The 16,334-nt window shown below is 35.2% G+C and overlaps 1 protein-coding gene across 1 annotated transcript in view; it reads right to left on the bottom strand.

The window, feature by feature from the left end:
- Nucleotides 1-3,571, bottom strand: part of LOC144438752 (protein furry homolog-like) — a 79,044-nt gene extending 75,473 nt beyond the window's left edge. Inside the window, exons 1-2 of the mRNA XM_078127908.1 lie at nt 3,418-3,571; nt 1,431-1,645 (exon numbers count right to left, since the gene is read on the bottom strand). Of these exons, the coding sequence (XP_077984034.1) occupies nt 1,431-1,645; nt 3,418-3,448 (246 nt within the window). The 5' untranslated portion in view covers nt 3,449-3,571. The remainder of the gene's footprint in view (nt 1-1,430; nt 1,646-3,417) is intronic.
- Nucleotides 3,572-16,334: the final 12,763 nt, after the last annotated feature.

The following is a 16,334-nucleotide window of genomic DNA, read 5'->3' as shown; positions in this document are numbered from 1 at the left end:
CCACCATATAGTCAAATGGATTTGTCTAGCACAGAATTCTGTTTTTACCACCAACAGCAATAGTTTTATGCTACTGGAGTGTTGATATAAACATGATGACATCATCATATCCTCATACCACTTACAATTCAAACTGGAGGTTGAGTTCGAAGTAAACTGAACACAGTATTAAACCAACTGCAACTGCCTGTCAGTGTTTGATGGATTACTACTCACATTATCCCTTCCCCAACAGGAGATTTATCTAGATTTCCACAGAATTTGTCCGTTTGACAACACGTTAGAAAGTTCGAGATCGTAGAAAATGACTACATGTACAGTAACTAGACTAATACTAGTCATGGATGTATCGTGCTGTTATTTGTAATGTCAATATTGTTACATCATACCACATTGTGTTATGCTATGCTATGCTACACCATGTTATCTTGTTATATACTGTACTAAACATGGAATATGATGTTATACGTGTCAATTGCTATGCTATCTAACATAATGTGCTGCATTATCCTTTTACGTTATGCTATAAAACAAGCTATATATTTCGCTACATGACGTTAAGTACATAACATTGTGGTATATATGCAATGCTGTTCTTCTGTGTGATGCTATGCTTCGGATCATGGTAAACTATCCAGAGTAAATGGTACGCCTTATTTCCTAGCCTGTGGTAAATTTTAGAAACACCTGTACATGTAAGTCTCTGTGGAATACTGGCCTTATATATGATATACCTAGGGGAATTCTATCTCCCATCAACACTGTAATTTAAAATGTCAGAAGTCATCCCACGATCTCTTATTGTACATAGAATACATCGAAAGCAATGTGACATACATGGAAGTCACATATACACACATCATCAGTGAATGTTCACTGTGTTGTGGCATGATGAACTAGATTATGTCCGTGAAGTTATTCTTACTCATACACAACATTTCACTACCTATATTATAGTGACAGATAACACACCTTAAACAAAATGTTACCTCTACAGCTACAAATTTACATTTACATCACATGTATACCTACTTTTTATTGAACCTTGGGATTTTTTATTAAATAGTCCACTTTGACTTTTCTAAGACATTATCCTTGGTTTGTGACCAATTTCAAGCAGTGATTAGGTTTCGCAAAACAACAATGTATCGTGTTTTTTAGTATCATGTTTTTTTATTAAGAGCAATATTAAGGAGGTAATATCTACTAAAGTTCATTGGCCTTTTGTTGGAAATCACTCATTCTGTATGGCTGAATGTACAGGAAACAAATTACCTACTCTTTGTTACCCCTAATTAAATGTTCATGATACACAGCTGCATCTTAAGAGTTACTCTCATAAAACCTAAATCATATATCTGTTTTTAAAGATGTAGCTTCAATTACTTTAATTAGACGTCAAAGCATGTAAAATAGGATTTGCTACTAACCAAAGGCTCTGCCATGATCTTCTCAATCTTTCTCTCAGCCTGGATGGTGTACTCAGCAAACAGACTCTGTAAGACATATTCCCCTGGTTTGACATTGGTGTCTATGGGTATGGCTAGTGTGCTAAAAGTGTCACGGTACTCCCTCGGTGCACCCCATGGTAGCGTGCTGGCTGAGCCTACTGACGTAGTGGTAGTTGCCAAACTAAGAGTTGAACCTGGAAAAGAAAGTGAAGGTTTAGTGATTTATTCTGATATCCTGATAGGTTGGTGGTAGTTATAAGTTATAACGTCATAAGATTGGACTCTGGATAGGCAATGTGTAGGGTTAACTTTTACTGTCAACACCTGCAATGATATTGCAATATCAGATAGCTTTAGTGTCATTTCTCATTTTGCCCCCTTAATTAAATACTGGAACATATATTCTTAATCTCGACATGATGATCCATGTGTTTTATTCCAGCACTGATAAATCAACGTCACTTTATATAGGATCAATTGGGAAAAACCTGGAATGAAATGAATGTAGCTACAAGTAACTAATTGCATAACAGTTAGGGTCAAGACATATACATGTATTATGACCAGCTGTACAAGTATCTTGTTTTAAATTAAATGCCAACACATATTTACATTTCAATAATACGTAAATTTCACATCTAGATACGTAGATTATAATAATAATATTATAATCTTTATTTATACTGGATAGTTCTCTAAGTATATAAATGTTGTTTCAATGTTTTATATAGTTTACCAATTATAGCATGGATTCTGATATAATGAATCATCTTTTATGCAGCACTGTCCATAACAGTGTACATACACATCATACAGACAGAAAGATAAACATACATACATACATACATACATACATACATACATACATACATGTACATGTACACACAGGGAGACAGACAGGGAGAGATAGTTTGGCAGACAGACAGGCAAGTAGACAAGAGGGAGAGACATAGGCAGACAGACAGGCAGGCAGACAAACAGACATAGACAGACAGACAGACACACACACACACACACACACATACATACATAAATACATACATACATACATACATACATACATACACACATACATACATACATACATACATACATACATACATACATACATACAAAACATACATACATACATACATACATACATACATACATACATACATACATACAAGTACGTACGTACATACACACACATACACATACATACAATGTACATACACACATACATACATACATACATACATACATACATACATACATACATACATACATACATACATACATACATACATACATACATACATACATACATACATACATACATACATACATACATACATACATACATACATACATACATACATACATACAAAGTTACATACATGTTCACATACAATAAATGCATACAAAATGATATATATATGTCTTACATTACCAGTTTACGATATATACATGACAATATTTCAAACAATATACACATACCATCACACATTCCCCTTCCAACAAACTAACAAACTCTTCAAAGTATAACTAATAAAAGTATCAAAATAACATGTAGCCACTATAAATTACACTTCTCCTAAAAAATATGGCATATTCAACATTTCCGTTGCACAGGAATAGCAGTAGTAGAAAACACATGATACATTTAACATATACATTATATAGCAATTCTGACCTTCACTGGTATGTACACAGTATCAATGTACATGAATGTAACGATATTTATCCCCTACACACAGTGAATGCCAAAATATCATATTTCATCACCTCATATAAGTAATATATACTCATTTCATCATTTGATATGACAGAGAAGAAATCAATTATAGATAGAATCCTCACTGGTGATACTTTCTCTAACACTTTATATTTTAATATTTTAGTACATTACAAATCCTAAATTCATGAAATATTGCCGTATGTACGAATTACAACTACTGCTTTAGGGGGATAAAATTGAACTCACCTACGAAATCAAAGTCATAATCTATTTCCATGAACAAAAGTGATACATCCACTGGTATTTAACAGTAACGCCACAATGTATGACAGTCCCCAGATAAACTACATAATACCGACCTCTTTCAGTTCAGGGACGGGAAAAAAAAATTGTAAGCCTGCTGAGCTGACAATACTGCAGGGAAGTAGAGACCTGTGGTTTTGTGTTTACAGATCTAGGCTGGATGCCTGAGTGAGAGTGTGGACAGATGGTGGCAGCTTTCAGCTTGTGAAGTTACAAGCTATGCGTGCATTGGTTGATGTGATGTCAGCATATATGAACATTGGTGGAAGCGAATATCGGCAGATTATAAGTTACGGGCTTTAGTATTGGTTGAGGCGATGATGCCCTATAAGTCATAGGCTATGCATACAATTGGTTGTGAGTGATGTCAGCATCTAAGTTACCAGCTACACACACATTGGTTGGAATGAATGTGCTACATTGTACGTCATAAAAGTCAACCTACATAATCTAATGTGGTTGATTGCGTTAATGAAAAAATGCCAACAATGCATATCTGTAAATGCTAAATTATGAGTTTACTAAAATAAACGAAGATCAGTCCTAAATTACAATCATCACTTATATGAAACAACGCGTACACCTCTCAGTAACTGTAACTATACCTGAACAAGTCATTGATAATGACATAGTCCCCGCTATAATTGGGTTTTTAGGAATTATCACTACTCTGATCACGCAACAACATTTGTGAACCTAAAACAAACAGACTTAGATATGTTGTGTGTGCTTGTTGGACATGGAATATGCCTCCAACAATAAAGGATTGGTTGGGTATGGGGGATCATATCATGATGAAAATGGAGTCTGAGTTATGGCTTTGGACATGGAAAATTCACAAACAAAATGGCTGCCAGGCAGCCATATTGGATCGTATCACGACGAAAATGGATATGCACATGTATGTCATAGAACACTGTCCTAATACCAACTTTAAATGAGATCTGTTCAAGCATGTCTGAGTTATGGCTTTGGACATGAGAATTCGCAAACAAAATGGCTGCCAGGCAGCCATATTGGATCGTATCACAACGAAAATGGATATGCACATGTATGTCATAGAACACTGTCCTAATACCAACTTTGAATGAGATCTGTTTAAGCATGTCTGAGTTATGGCTTTGGACATGGAAAATTCACAAACAAAATGGCTGGCAGGCAGCCATATTGGATCGTATCACGACGAAAATGGATATACACATGTATGTCATAGAACACTGTCCTAATACCAACTTGGAATGAGATCTGTTCAAGCATGTCTGAGTTATGGCTTTGGACATGAAAATTCACAAACAAAATGGCTACCAGGCAGCCATATTGGATCGTATCACAATGAAAATGGATATGCACATGCATGTCATAGAACACTGTCTTAATACCAACTTTGAATGAGATCTGTTAAAGCATGTCTGAGTTATGGCTTTACACAGGGAAAATTCGCAAACAAAATGGTTGCTAGGCGGCCATATTGGATCGTATCATAAAACAAATTGACGTGCATATGTATGCCATAGTATGTTGCCCCTGTACCAAGTTTGAAAAAAATCGGTCCAGGCATCTCCAAGAAACAGCTGCGGACGGACGGACACACAGACGCACGGACACACAGACGCACGGACGGACGGACAGACGGAACCCAATCCATAAGTCCCCGTTCCGGACTTCGTCTGCGGGGACTAATAATGAAGTTACCATCAATTAACTTAATGTCAGGCTTTCCTACAAATGTACGTGATCTACCCCAAAATACTAAACTTTACAAAAATCTACATGTAATATAACCCCCCACCCCCACCCCCACCCCCACCCACCATTGGAGCAACTATCTTTAGTGGCTTCTGATCACCAATAATCCTTAAGTCTGTGACATCATCCAGAGTCCATTTGATCAATTATGAAGAGAGTCGGAATGAAAACAACTTTCTATATTTAGTGCTAATTTAAACAGGCAAGGTTACACTGAGAATGGCAATGAAAAGTTAATCACACTGCACTCTACTTGTAAGTGTGAGAAACACAATGACTACCTGCAGTAGATTTGTCTTTATCAATATGCATAATGTCTTCAATTTGCCAAAATCTGGGAACCCCAGTAACACAGGAAGGGGAGAAAGGGATAAAAGTGGCATAAGAATCGTATTTGGGAACCACGTTGAAATGACTGGAGAATTCAGTAGATAAACATGTACCTACAATGTAGTTATGTACCTGCCTTCAGCAAATACAGTGATGTATATTTATGATGCAGCTACATGTTATTTTGAGCTACAGTTATTTTGAGCCCTGGCTTTGTTTCAGTATACAGCAAACAAAGAATACACCTTTCAAAGAAATAGCGCCCTCAACTGAGTGACATAGTATAGTATATGTAATATCTAAAACATGGAAAGACTGGTTTTTTTTTGTGCCACTGAAGAATTCATTATACATGTACTTTTTAGAAAGACTTCAAACTGACTTAACAGTCCTACTTCCTCTGCATGTACATTGTATACAATATATTGCCAGATTCAGTATTTACTTTTGTGTGCATAGGTTACAATAGTAAGGCTATCAGAAACGCAATACTGTTGAATTCTGTACAGCAATATCATCGGTTCAGCAAAGTGCAGGGGTAACCATAACAAAAGAAACGGTCATATCTGGAAATTGAACAATCAAATGAGATTCTGCCACTGGCAAATGTAATCATGTGATCATATGGCTGTGATCACGTGATCAAATGAGTCTTCCATAGGTAGATGTACATTGTAATCATGTGAGCAAACGACAGGCTGCCATTGGCAGATATAATCATGTTATCATATGGTAGTCTGCAATAGGCAGTTATAACATAAGAGAATCTGTCATAGCCAGATGCAAATATAAAGACATCACCAAGAATAAATCTACCAGTGGCAAATGTGATCACATGATGAAGTATCTGCCAATCAGCAGACATAATTTTTCAGTCAGGAGGCAGTCTCTCCAATTGGTAGATTCATTCACATCATTACCAGAGACAAACTAAGTAATATTCTTTTCTTGTCCAAGTATCTTCATGTGCTTACATCACACTTCAAATAACATTTTTTATCAGCTCTCCTTATCAAAGCTGACAGAAAGAACATATTAAGTGTTTTTTTTATGTCATCATGTAGTTTCTATGGCAACCGGACAATATCTACCAACTTTATCTCCTCATTATCTAAGTCTCTACAGCTTTCAATTCATCAGATTTCTATTTATATAAGTCCAAACTCACGATTACAATGATTGTATGGATTAATTGGTTGTACAAGACTCAACTCTACACTGGCATGACTGACGTAACTCTAATATTCCATGGACACACAACTGAACAATATATTGTGACTAATCAAAATTTGATGTTCTCATATCCTTTACTATATGGTTGCCAGTGTGCCCACAAAGCCAATTTAACATGTTACTGGCACAGAACAATTTCTTTTGACACACCAAAATGTGATGTTCCCTTATCTACTTACAAAGTGGAAACCATCTAGCATGCCCTCTAAGTTAATTTGATGTCTCACAGGCACACATTAACAATTTCTTGTGGTGCACCCAAATTTCATGTTCCCCTATCCATATGTGGTGACCAGCCCGCCTACTAAACTACACCATACATATACATATAATTTGACATGTGCTACTGACACACAGCAATTTCTTGCAATCAACCAAAATTTCTCTATGTGATTGATAACAGGAAAACTACCTTTTCATCATTGTTACCCACAACAACAAAATGTTGTGTTTTATTAGCATCAATGGATGTTTTTCAGTATTAAAGTTCTTAAACTTAGTGTACAACATAACATCAGAATTGTGTTCTTTCGAATTCTATTTAAGATAAACTTTGTTATATTCTTTGAGATTCAAATTTTAATATTTCACACTGGTTTTGCTAAATGAAAACAATATCATCATCAGTAAGGCACGTATTACTGTATATTTATACGTAATTTTACGTGAGTTTTCATTGCTGTATTTTCAACACATTATACATTTCAGTCATTAATCTATTAGCATCGATCCATTCTATCACTGACGATTGTTTGCTTTTAATTTTTTTCCTGTGAACAAGATCTTATTTATTTAACTGACATCTCTAATTAGTGCTGATGTGGTTGCCTGTTGTGCAATCTATGTAAACAGAATTATGAGTGTATGACACAGCATAACAAGTACAATGGGTGACACTACAGCTGTGGAGACATTGCATTGGAGATGACATCACCATTAAGCCTGTCCATACAACAAAATCTGATCTGGATCCAGTTCCATACTTGTGGTTATTAAATTCGTATCTAATTGAAATTAACAGATCTGGATCAAAGCCTACTCTGGATGGTGGGTTCAATCCGGATCAAAGTAATTCAAATCAATTCGCTATCAGTTAGGCCTGGTGTGAACAGACGCATATGCAAATGAAATAGTTTGATAATAAGTAATGCAAATCGAAGCTGGTACATGTGTAGACAGGTACACTAGCGTTATTCAAATCAAATCCATCTTTCAATTTTTTAGTGCAGATGGAAAATGGATTTGATGCAGATTACAATGATCTGGATCAGTTAACTCAAATTGGATCAGGATCAGGATCAGATATGGACAGGACTTATATTAGGTGTTTTACAACACAATCAGAGTTACTTTGGCATTTCGTTCACGGGAAGACATTTTACACACATACTTCCACAACTTCAAATGCAAAATAACAAATACAGAAGTGCCGCACACAGTTGGGATGTAGAAGCAGACATTAAAATCATCAAGACCATTGTGGAATTACGTCAGCAGTAGCCTACAGGTGCAAATCGTAACAATATCGTATAGGAACTAGACTACATGCTTCTTTCACTAACCATACATGTATATCAAGGTAGTAAAAGAAGCACAGTGAAATCTATATGTATCTGGCTAATTTAACACAAACAGAAGATACATTCGTGAACAAATTGGATGTCTTTTAATTGATAATATGATCTTTGATAGATAACCACGCTACTTTTTTCCATGTCTACATTTCAACAACTGGGTCTTTTAATTGGTTTGTGGTAATCTAATGGTGCATTGATCATGTTCATACAATTTTCATACAACTTCACTTCAGCAGCCCTATCTTGTAGTCCATCTCACAAAGTCAATTTTTATGACAATAAAGAATGTACCTTTTCCTAAACTGTGCCATACCAAAAGCTTAAATGTAATGATACATAAATATAAATATAAATACCAGAAAAATATTCATCTATAATGGCAAAATGGAGAAAAGTTTTAAACAAAACTTTATTTTTCTTTAAATTGGTTTCCAAATTTCTTGTAATTTTTGAACAACTGTAAATTAATTGAAACTTGAAAGGTGTTGTCATGTGCTAGTATCAGCATATTAATTGCTAGCTGTGTACCTTGGCACAGTGTGTGAATGAACGGATACAACTTGATTTCTTCAAGGCAATCACTTTCAGAACATCAAAATTGAAAACAACACACATAGAAAATAAAGGTAAATACAGGAATCACGCAAACCTATTCCTACATTGTACATCAGATTTCAATCACCTTGCCGATGTGACATCCATACAGATTTCATGACAGCATTTGTAAACATGTTTTATGTACATTTGGTTATCGGCCTGCATATCTACGATAGCATGTACTACTATGACAAGAAATCCAAAACAGGGGACAAAAAGCACTTTTTTGAAAATCTGCCAGTTTAACTTTCAAGGACAGGTAACAAACTATTATCTAGTAATTTAGTCATTTATTTCATCTTTATCATTACTTCTAGTATTGTATTTAACTTGTCTGTCATTACTATTTTGTTTATTTGCTTTCAACATCTGTTTACTGTGATTGAAGTCATTCAAGAGTATGAGCAGTCAAGCGGCCTTTGACCTATGACCTGACCTTCCCTGCCTTATTTGTTTACAATAGTGTCTGGGTGTTGCTACCACACAAGCATGAAGTGACCAGAGGGAAGTGACTACCTAGCTCATTATGTACAGTATAATACCCAGGACAACAAAAGCAGACAATTCTACCCGGGAGACCACTAATTATCTAAATGTCCACAGATGAAACTCATTTCAGAACCAATTGGTGTTTTTCCCCCAAACATATATATACAGTACCGATTTCAAAGCCCCCAATTAATGGAGAAATCAAGCTATTTAGTCAACCTGTCCAGCTGTGTGTCTGATGTCTGATGTCAACATCACAATTGACACAAACAATGACCTGTTAAAGGTACATGACCTACCCTCAATGGAAATGATTAACCCATCCATTCAACCGTTGTTGGCTCCAAGCCAGTCAAACACGTTGTCTGCACACATGTTTATGTCCCAAATCACCTGATCTGAATACAAAGCAGATCAGGCCACCTTCTAAAAATACCCCTTACAAGGACTGGGTAAACACAGGTACAGGTCTATGTAATCCTAGTACATACAGTTTTCAGATTAGTAGACAATTGTTGATAATGTTCAAGTGTTTTCAGACACACTATCACTATTTCGTAAGTTTGGACACATATTCTGTCTTTTCTTCTTTGCAAGATCTCTGGTATCTTTCATTTTCAAGAAATCTGATCAATTTATTCATAAATGTCATCGAAATTAAAGTCAATCTTGTTAGCTGTATTTAATTATGACTGATCAAAATTACATAGACATGGACCAACTCAGACATTATTTTTATCCACAATTTAATTAATACAAAAGACTAATAGAGATAGTCAGATCCAGAGACAGATAGCCACATCTTTGGACAGGTACAAGAATTCTAGTGTGTATATTAATTAGCTTAAACTACAAATACGAGTTTGACAAAAAAAAAAAATTTCTTTTCTGCTCTTTTTTTTTTCATTATATTTCACATTATTAACTGAAAACCGTTTCTATAGATTGAAACAAACTACAATGTAGCATATATTGTTAATTTTTTCTCTAAAATGTCAAAATGTAATGATATCGGCCTATATTCATGAGTACACATTCATGCATTCTTAATAGATCATTCACAATAATGATTTAGTTCATTAGTTTAAATGTATATACATGTAATATACATCCATCCCGAAGAATTTATTGTGGTATGAATATTCATTTGAAAAGATAATCAATGAAAACTAGGTACATCATGTATATATACTAAGTACTTACTAATGTTAACCTGGGGTATTAGCTAAGTACATGTACATGAATGATGTGTATGTATTGAGTCCTAACTAATGTTAACCAGAGGAACATAGAAAGGTTAATTGAAGTGAATATCGTCAACATTTAACAAATTCACCGATTAATCAGATTGTTGATTGCTACACAAATTTATGGGCTGGAGGGGAAAATGCAAACAGAGATAAAACAGAAGTCAATAATTTCTCCTCTCTTCTCACCTCCATCCTATTAACCCCCTCTCTTGGACGCTATGTCTGTGTCTTTCTGTCGCTCCCTCCCTCCCTCCCTACCTCCTCCCACCCCAGCTCTCGTCACTGTTTTTTTCACAATTGTGAGACACTTCTTTATGTACTCACATTAACATATTAAACTGCCCTTTGCAATTAGCCTGGATGTCAACAGTGGTCTCTAACTAAACCACTCACTGGAGGTGTAAATCGTAACGATACCATATAGGGACTAGATTATTTGCAATGGTCTGATATCAGGGATAGTCTAGCTGCTATCAGTGAGAAGAGATTGGAAGCCATAGCTAGCCCCTAGACTAGGTCAGGGACTTCTTATTACAGCTTAGATTACTGATATACATTAATAGATAGAATGACCATGGCCCACTGGTCAATGATTGACAGATGTAATGTAACAAATCTTCATTTTAAAAACCCCCAGCTTTAGTTTACATGGATATTTTCTTTTATAAAATATCTCAATAATGATGGAGATTTGACCTTAGCTGTCAGTTTTTCCTCACTTCTGGATTTATAGCCAGTTGAGCTAGAATCAGACAATACCTATTGTTTGGCATTACTCAGCAAGAACAGGATGAAAACAAGTGGGTTCTATTGTTGTACTTGACAATAGGCTAGCATAAAGCAAGTGAAATAAACAAGAACAAAAACTTGTCTTTTTGTTAAGTTTAAGAGTTAGTGTAATCAACAATACATATATTTGTAAGTTACCAATCACTACATGTACATACCACTTAATACATTTATACAAACATATGAAAACCAGCTCCCTTTTGTATCCTGTTAAATTAAGTAACACACAGAACCCATCATGAATCATGTATGTAGGGTTTATTGTCATTACTAGCTACAAAGGGCATAAACACTGACCCTTTTCCTGTGACACTGGTGGTCACAAAATTCGTCTTTTTCATTTCCCTTGCTCTTAATCTGTCAAGCTGTTTTTGAGCAGAACACTTTGTGGAAATTGGGTAAAAGACTTTATGCTTTCCTTTCCTACTTGTTTATATTTTTAATGGCCCCTCTATAGAAAAGTCCTCCAAAATGCCAAACTGTCTCCAGAGTTAAACGACCAGGGCTTCAGCTGACATCCCAACTGAGTTCATGACTTGCCATGACATTTATTTGATGCTATAGGAATTTCCACATGTAGTTCACCTTGGCCGGAATGTTTGTCCTTCCCTCTCCACTGGGATTTCAGGATAAACAATGGGATACAATTCTGCTCAAAAATAGCTGTATACAGTTATCTTGACTGATAAAGTTCATGGCTTGGGACAAACTTATCCTGGATACTGGACAGTCTTCATACACCATCTGTGTCTTCTTTGTACTTTATAAGCCAGAAGGGACAATTAATTTCAAGACACCAGTCTCTCTTAAAAGCTTTCACCACTTGACTTAAAGTTAGTTTTTTTAATCTACAACCACCTCATGTCTGTACACTATCCTTATCTGATCACAACGACACTTATTTCAGCCATCTAGGAACCTTATATATATGCAAATAGTATGTTTAATATGCAAATAAGTCAGTTAAAGCCAAAATGTTTCTGATATTAAGCTAATACATGCATAAATCCAGTCCCATTGCACTAAATATTATATATGTAATAATATGCTAAACTTCGATATTTTCACCACGTTTCTCTAGGACAATCAAATAATTGACTTTCAAGTTTTTAATCCAATTCTGAGAAGCATTAAATATGCTGATTAGATGGTGTACAACTGGTTTCTATCCCTACTGAAGATAAATGGAGACTTCAATTTAAAAAAAATATATATATCTTCTTCTTTTTTTTTGAATGCCCAGATTGAGGTCACGGTCATGTCAGCACAGTATGACATCCCCACATGCTATGTCTTAAAAACTTTTTAAAAAAAACACACATGTACTCAGGATATGCAGGATTTATGAACAATGCAGCAGTCTTTACTGCATGGTAAGTTAAAGTGCACTTCACAAGTGGCTAGCCACAGGCCACAACATCTGTGTACAATATCCTAAAGATTGGGATTACTCTAGGCTAAGTAGTCAAGGGTCACATCATATATAAGCAATGTCAAATTCTCACAACAAATGGCTTTCAAAATATATATATACTCTCAGAATAGTTCAAGTCACTGCATTAGTGAGCGATTTCTCACCATGGTTGCATCGTACAGTGCACTTAAAGAATAGTTTAAGGTCACAGCATTTGTGGACTATATCAGCTTTTAGAAAGGTCACTTGGAAAACGATATCAGGTCAAAGTAACGTCACATACAATAAGTCACACCATACAAGATGTAATTATTTTTCATTTGCACTTCATTGCGTTTACATAATATTTAGAAATGTTTTAGGACATTTACAGAATGTAACTATTTTTTCACTGCACTTCACTGCACAATTTTTAGAAATATTTGAAGCCATTTACAACATTTCTGTCTGCAAATTAAAGAATTGGTATCAACATTATCAATTTTATTGCAGTGTTTTGATATAATAAACATTTCTGAGCATACTACTTATTATAATATTATAACAAACGTTTTTAGGCACAGGTATAAAACGATTATCATTTTTGATGGAATTTGTGATTTACACTTTGTTTTCTAAATGAACTGTCTTAAGTATTGCATAACAACCCCCACCACCATCACTACCACAACCAATGTAACCACTATCTAGGAGATCACATTCAATTTCCAACCGGTGAGAGTATGGTACATGTACCCCATGACAACTCATAGATTTGACTGGCCTAGAATCTACACACACCGACTTCAACACTTTCCTTCTTCTAAGGAGGATCCACTAAAGTTACATGATGTAACAAACTTTGATTCTACACACTATCATTTTGGACTTAATCCAGGATCAACATACAGTTATTTGTATACAAACAAATAGCCTACTGGTAGTGAGAGGATTAAATAAGGGCTTAACTGTGTATATAAACATATGCATGACCTTTATCAATTAGATGAGTATTGAAACTCCCAGTACAAACTAATTATTGACTTATTTGCATAAAACTGTTCATAAAGTTAGCCCCAGGCCCCAAGGCATGCAGTAAATGTACAATGATTATGCATGTATAGTTCTGTCTAGGCCTATACAAAATAAGCCTGGAATCCATGTAGGTGTGGGTTTTGAATTCGTTACTGTTCCCCCAACACTAAATAGGGAAATCAAAATCCAAAAACCCACAATTGCCTAGATTCTTGGTTTGTACAAAAATAGAAGATTTCAAATAAATCAAAACTCTGTATTAACCTATTAAAATGCTGGAATAAATCCTAGCTTTCAACCCCAATCCTCAGGATTTCAAGGAAAATGTCAATCAGTTATTTTCCCACAGTATTCAGAAGACACATGGGAATCTAAAATGACTAGATTGTCATAATATGATCTCTATTTCATAAATCTGCACAGTGAACCCAGATTTCTCTTAATGATTTTAACTATGAATAGGTTACAGTTTTTTGAAAAATCTTAAGAGTTTATTTCTGAGACACTCGAGGTTCACTGGGAAATATTGATGACTGTTCAACTGTGTTATGTTTTACACATGGTTTGTGAGTTGTTTCACATTGTCCCACATCACTGAGAAAGAGTTCAAATATTGTTTGTAAAAGATATTATTTGTCTTTATTACTTGAGGTAAAAGATAGTTTGAGCTGTAACAGTTTGGTGAAAACACTTTGTCTTTTAAGTTACAACAGATATTTGAGAAGGTTTGTGTTATGAACTGTGCTGCTAAAAAGTTTATCCTTTTGGCACACTACTGACACTATCAAAAGATGAAAAACAATAAGATATTTAAAGACACAGTGTCACTATTTATTGTGTGTTTCTTTGGTTAGCGTAAACAATCAGAAGAAGCGTGTGAAGTACGAGGAATGCTATGTTGACTGTTTACTGTGGGTTGATTACAGTGTACACATCAAGTTTAGTGACAAAAAGTGGATATGTAACACAATACTCGTGCAAAAATGTATCCATCACATACATGGTTTGATACCATTGTGCTTGTGTATGTGTGAGACTACCCGGAGGCAACAAGTAAGTTATATAATTATTATATGCCTCTGTGTGTGTGTGTGTGTGTGTCTGTCTGTCTGTCTGTCTGTCTGTCTGTCTGTCTTTGTGTCTGTCTGTCTGTCTATGTGTGTGTGACTACTCAGATGCAGCATGTAAGATAAACATGTATATCCCTGTGTATGTATGTGCATGTGTATGTGTGAGCGTGTATAAATGTTACAACGACCAACTGTTTACCACATAGAATCCAAATTATTTGCTCTTTTTCTCCTCAGTCAGCATACTTGACCCAAGTATGTGCTCTCCCCTAATAATATGCAGGATGAACTTTGAAAACACAAACTTTGAATGCCCTGAATTCCACAATGTTTTTGTATGGTTGATTTGTAAAAAGTCTTGTGTCAATGATTCTGTCAATTAGAAGGGAAAGTTATGTGTAAAGGTCATAACAACCTTATTATTAATGAGTGCTGAATATAGAGTAATTTACAGCAGTGTTTATATAGTATGTGAAACCAGGCTAGAATATTGTAACCTGCATGAACTTTAAACATATGCTCCTCACTTCCCTTTCAGTGATGTGTGATTTAATACTTCGACATTCTCTGAGACAGCTTTGAAGTCAATGGACTGCAATAACATATCTGTGTGTTACAGTTGTATTGTGGCTAGAATTTAGAAATGGAGTGACTATATCCCCTCATCCTGTAGGTACAGTAAGAGAAAAATAAATTGAATTTTGAAGCACCATACTAAGGTTTACAATTATTACTTAATCCTTCTGTGTTTCTGTCTGTACAAGAGTGTACCAGTCGCAGGTGGTAGAGGTATTAGATTGTACCAAAGAGAAGGCAGCCCAAAGACTTGTCAAGTTCTTGATCACTACTACCTGTACTTTCAAAGGTAGGCGTAAGATAGTAAAATTTACTAAGATCACGAAATGTCCCCTTAGCTATGACAAAAAGGTGACTAATCAGTCTACAACAAATTTCTGTTCTGACAAATAAATGCTATGAAATACATGTGACATGTCTGTCAGTGACATAATGCATATAATTATATTACCAATGTCTGATTTTTGCATAGAGTGATTAGTCATGTTTCTGTCGCACTCTCAAAGAATATTTCAAAGGCTGCCATTAATAATTATTGTCAAGATGGAGGCAAACAAGAGTTCACAGTTGCTATGGCTAGATTATTTTTGCCTTTCTTGAAGAGATTAAGAATTTTTTCTTTTCTCCAAATTCTAACTGGATGGTGCATACAAATGTAAATTTACTGAAGGACTGAGTGCCCATGAAAACTTTTGACGAGTATTACAGGTAAAATGATGTACATGTAGGCTTGGTGTTTCACTCATGTAACATGACATTTACAAACGTATAATCA

This window comes from Glandiceps talaboti, chromosome 8 (assembly GCF_964340395.1).
Source record: "Glandiceps talaboti chromosome 8, keGlaTala1.1, whole genome shotgun sequence".
NCBI lineage: Eukaryota > Metazoa > Hemichordata > Enteropneusta > Spengelidae > Glandiceps > Glandiceps talaboti.
The sequence above is the reverse complement of the archived record's forward strand: the minus strand, read 5'-3'. Positions and strand labels throughout refer to the sequence as shown.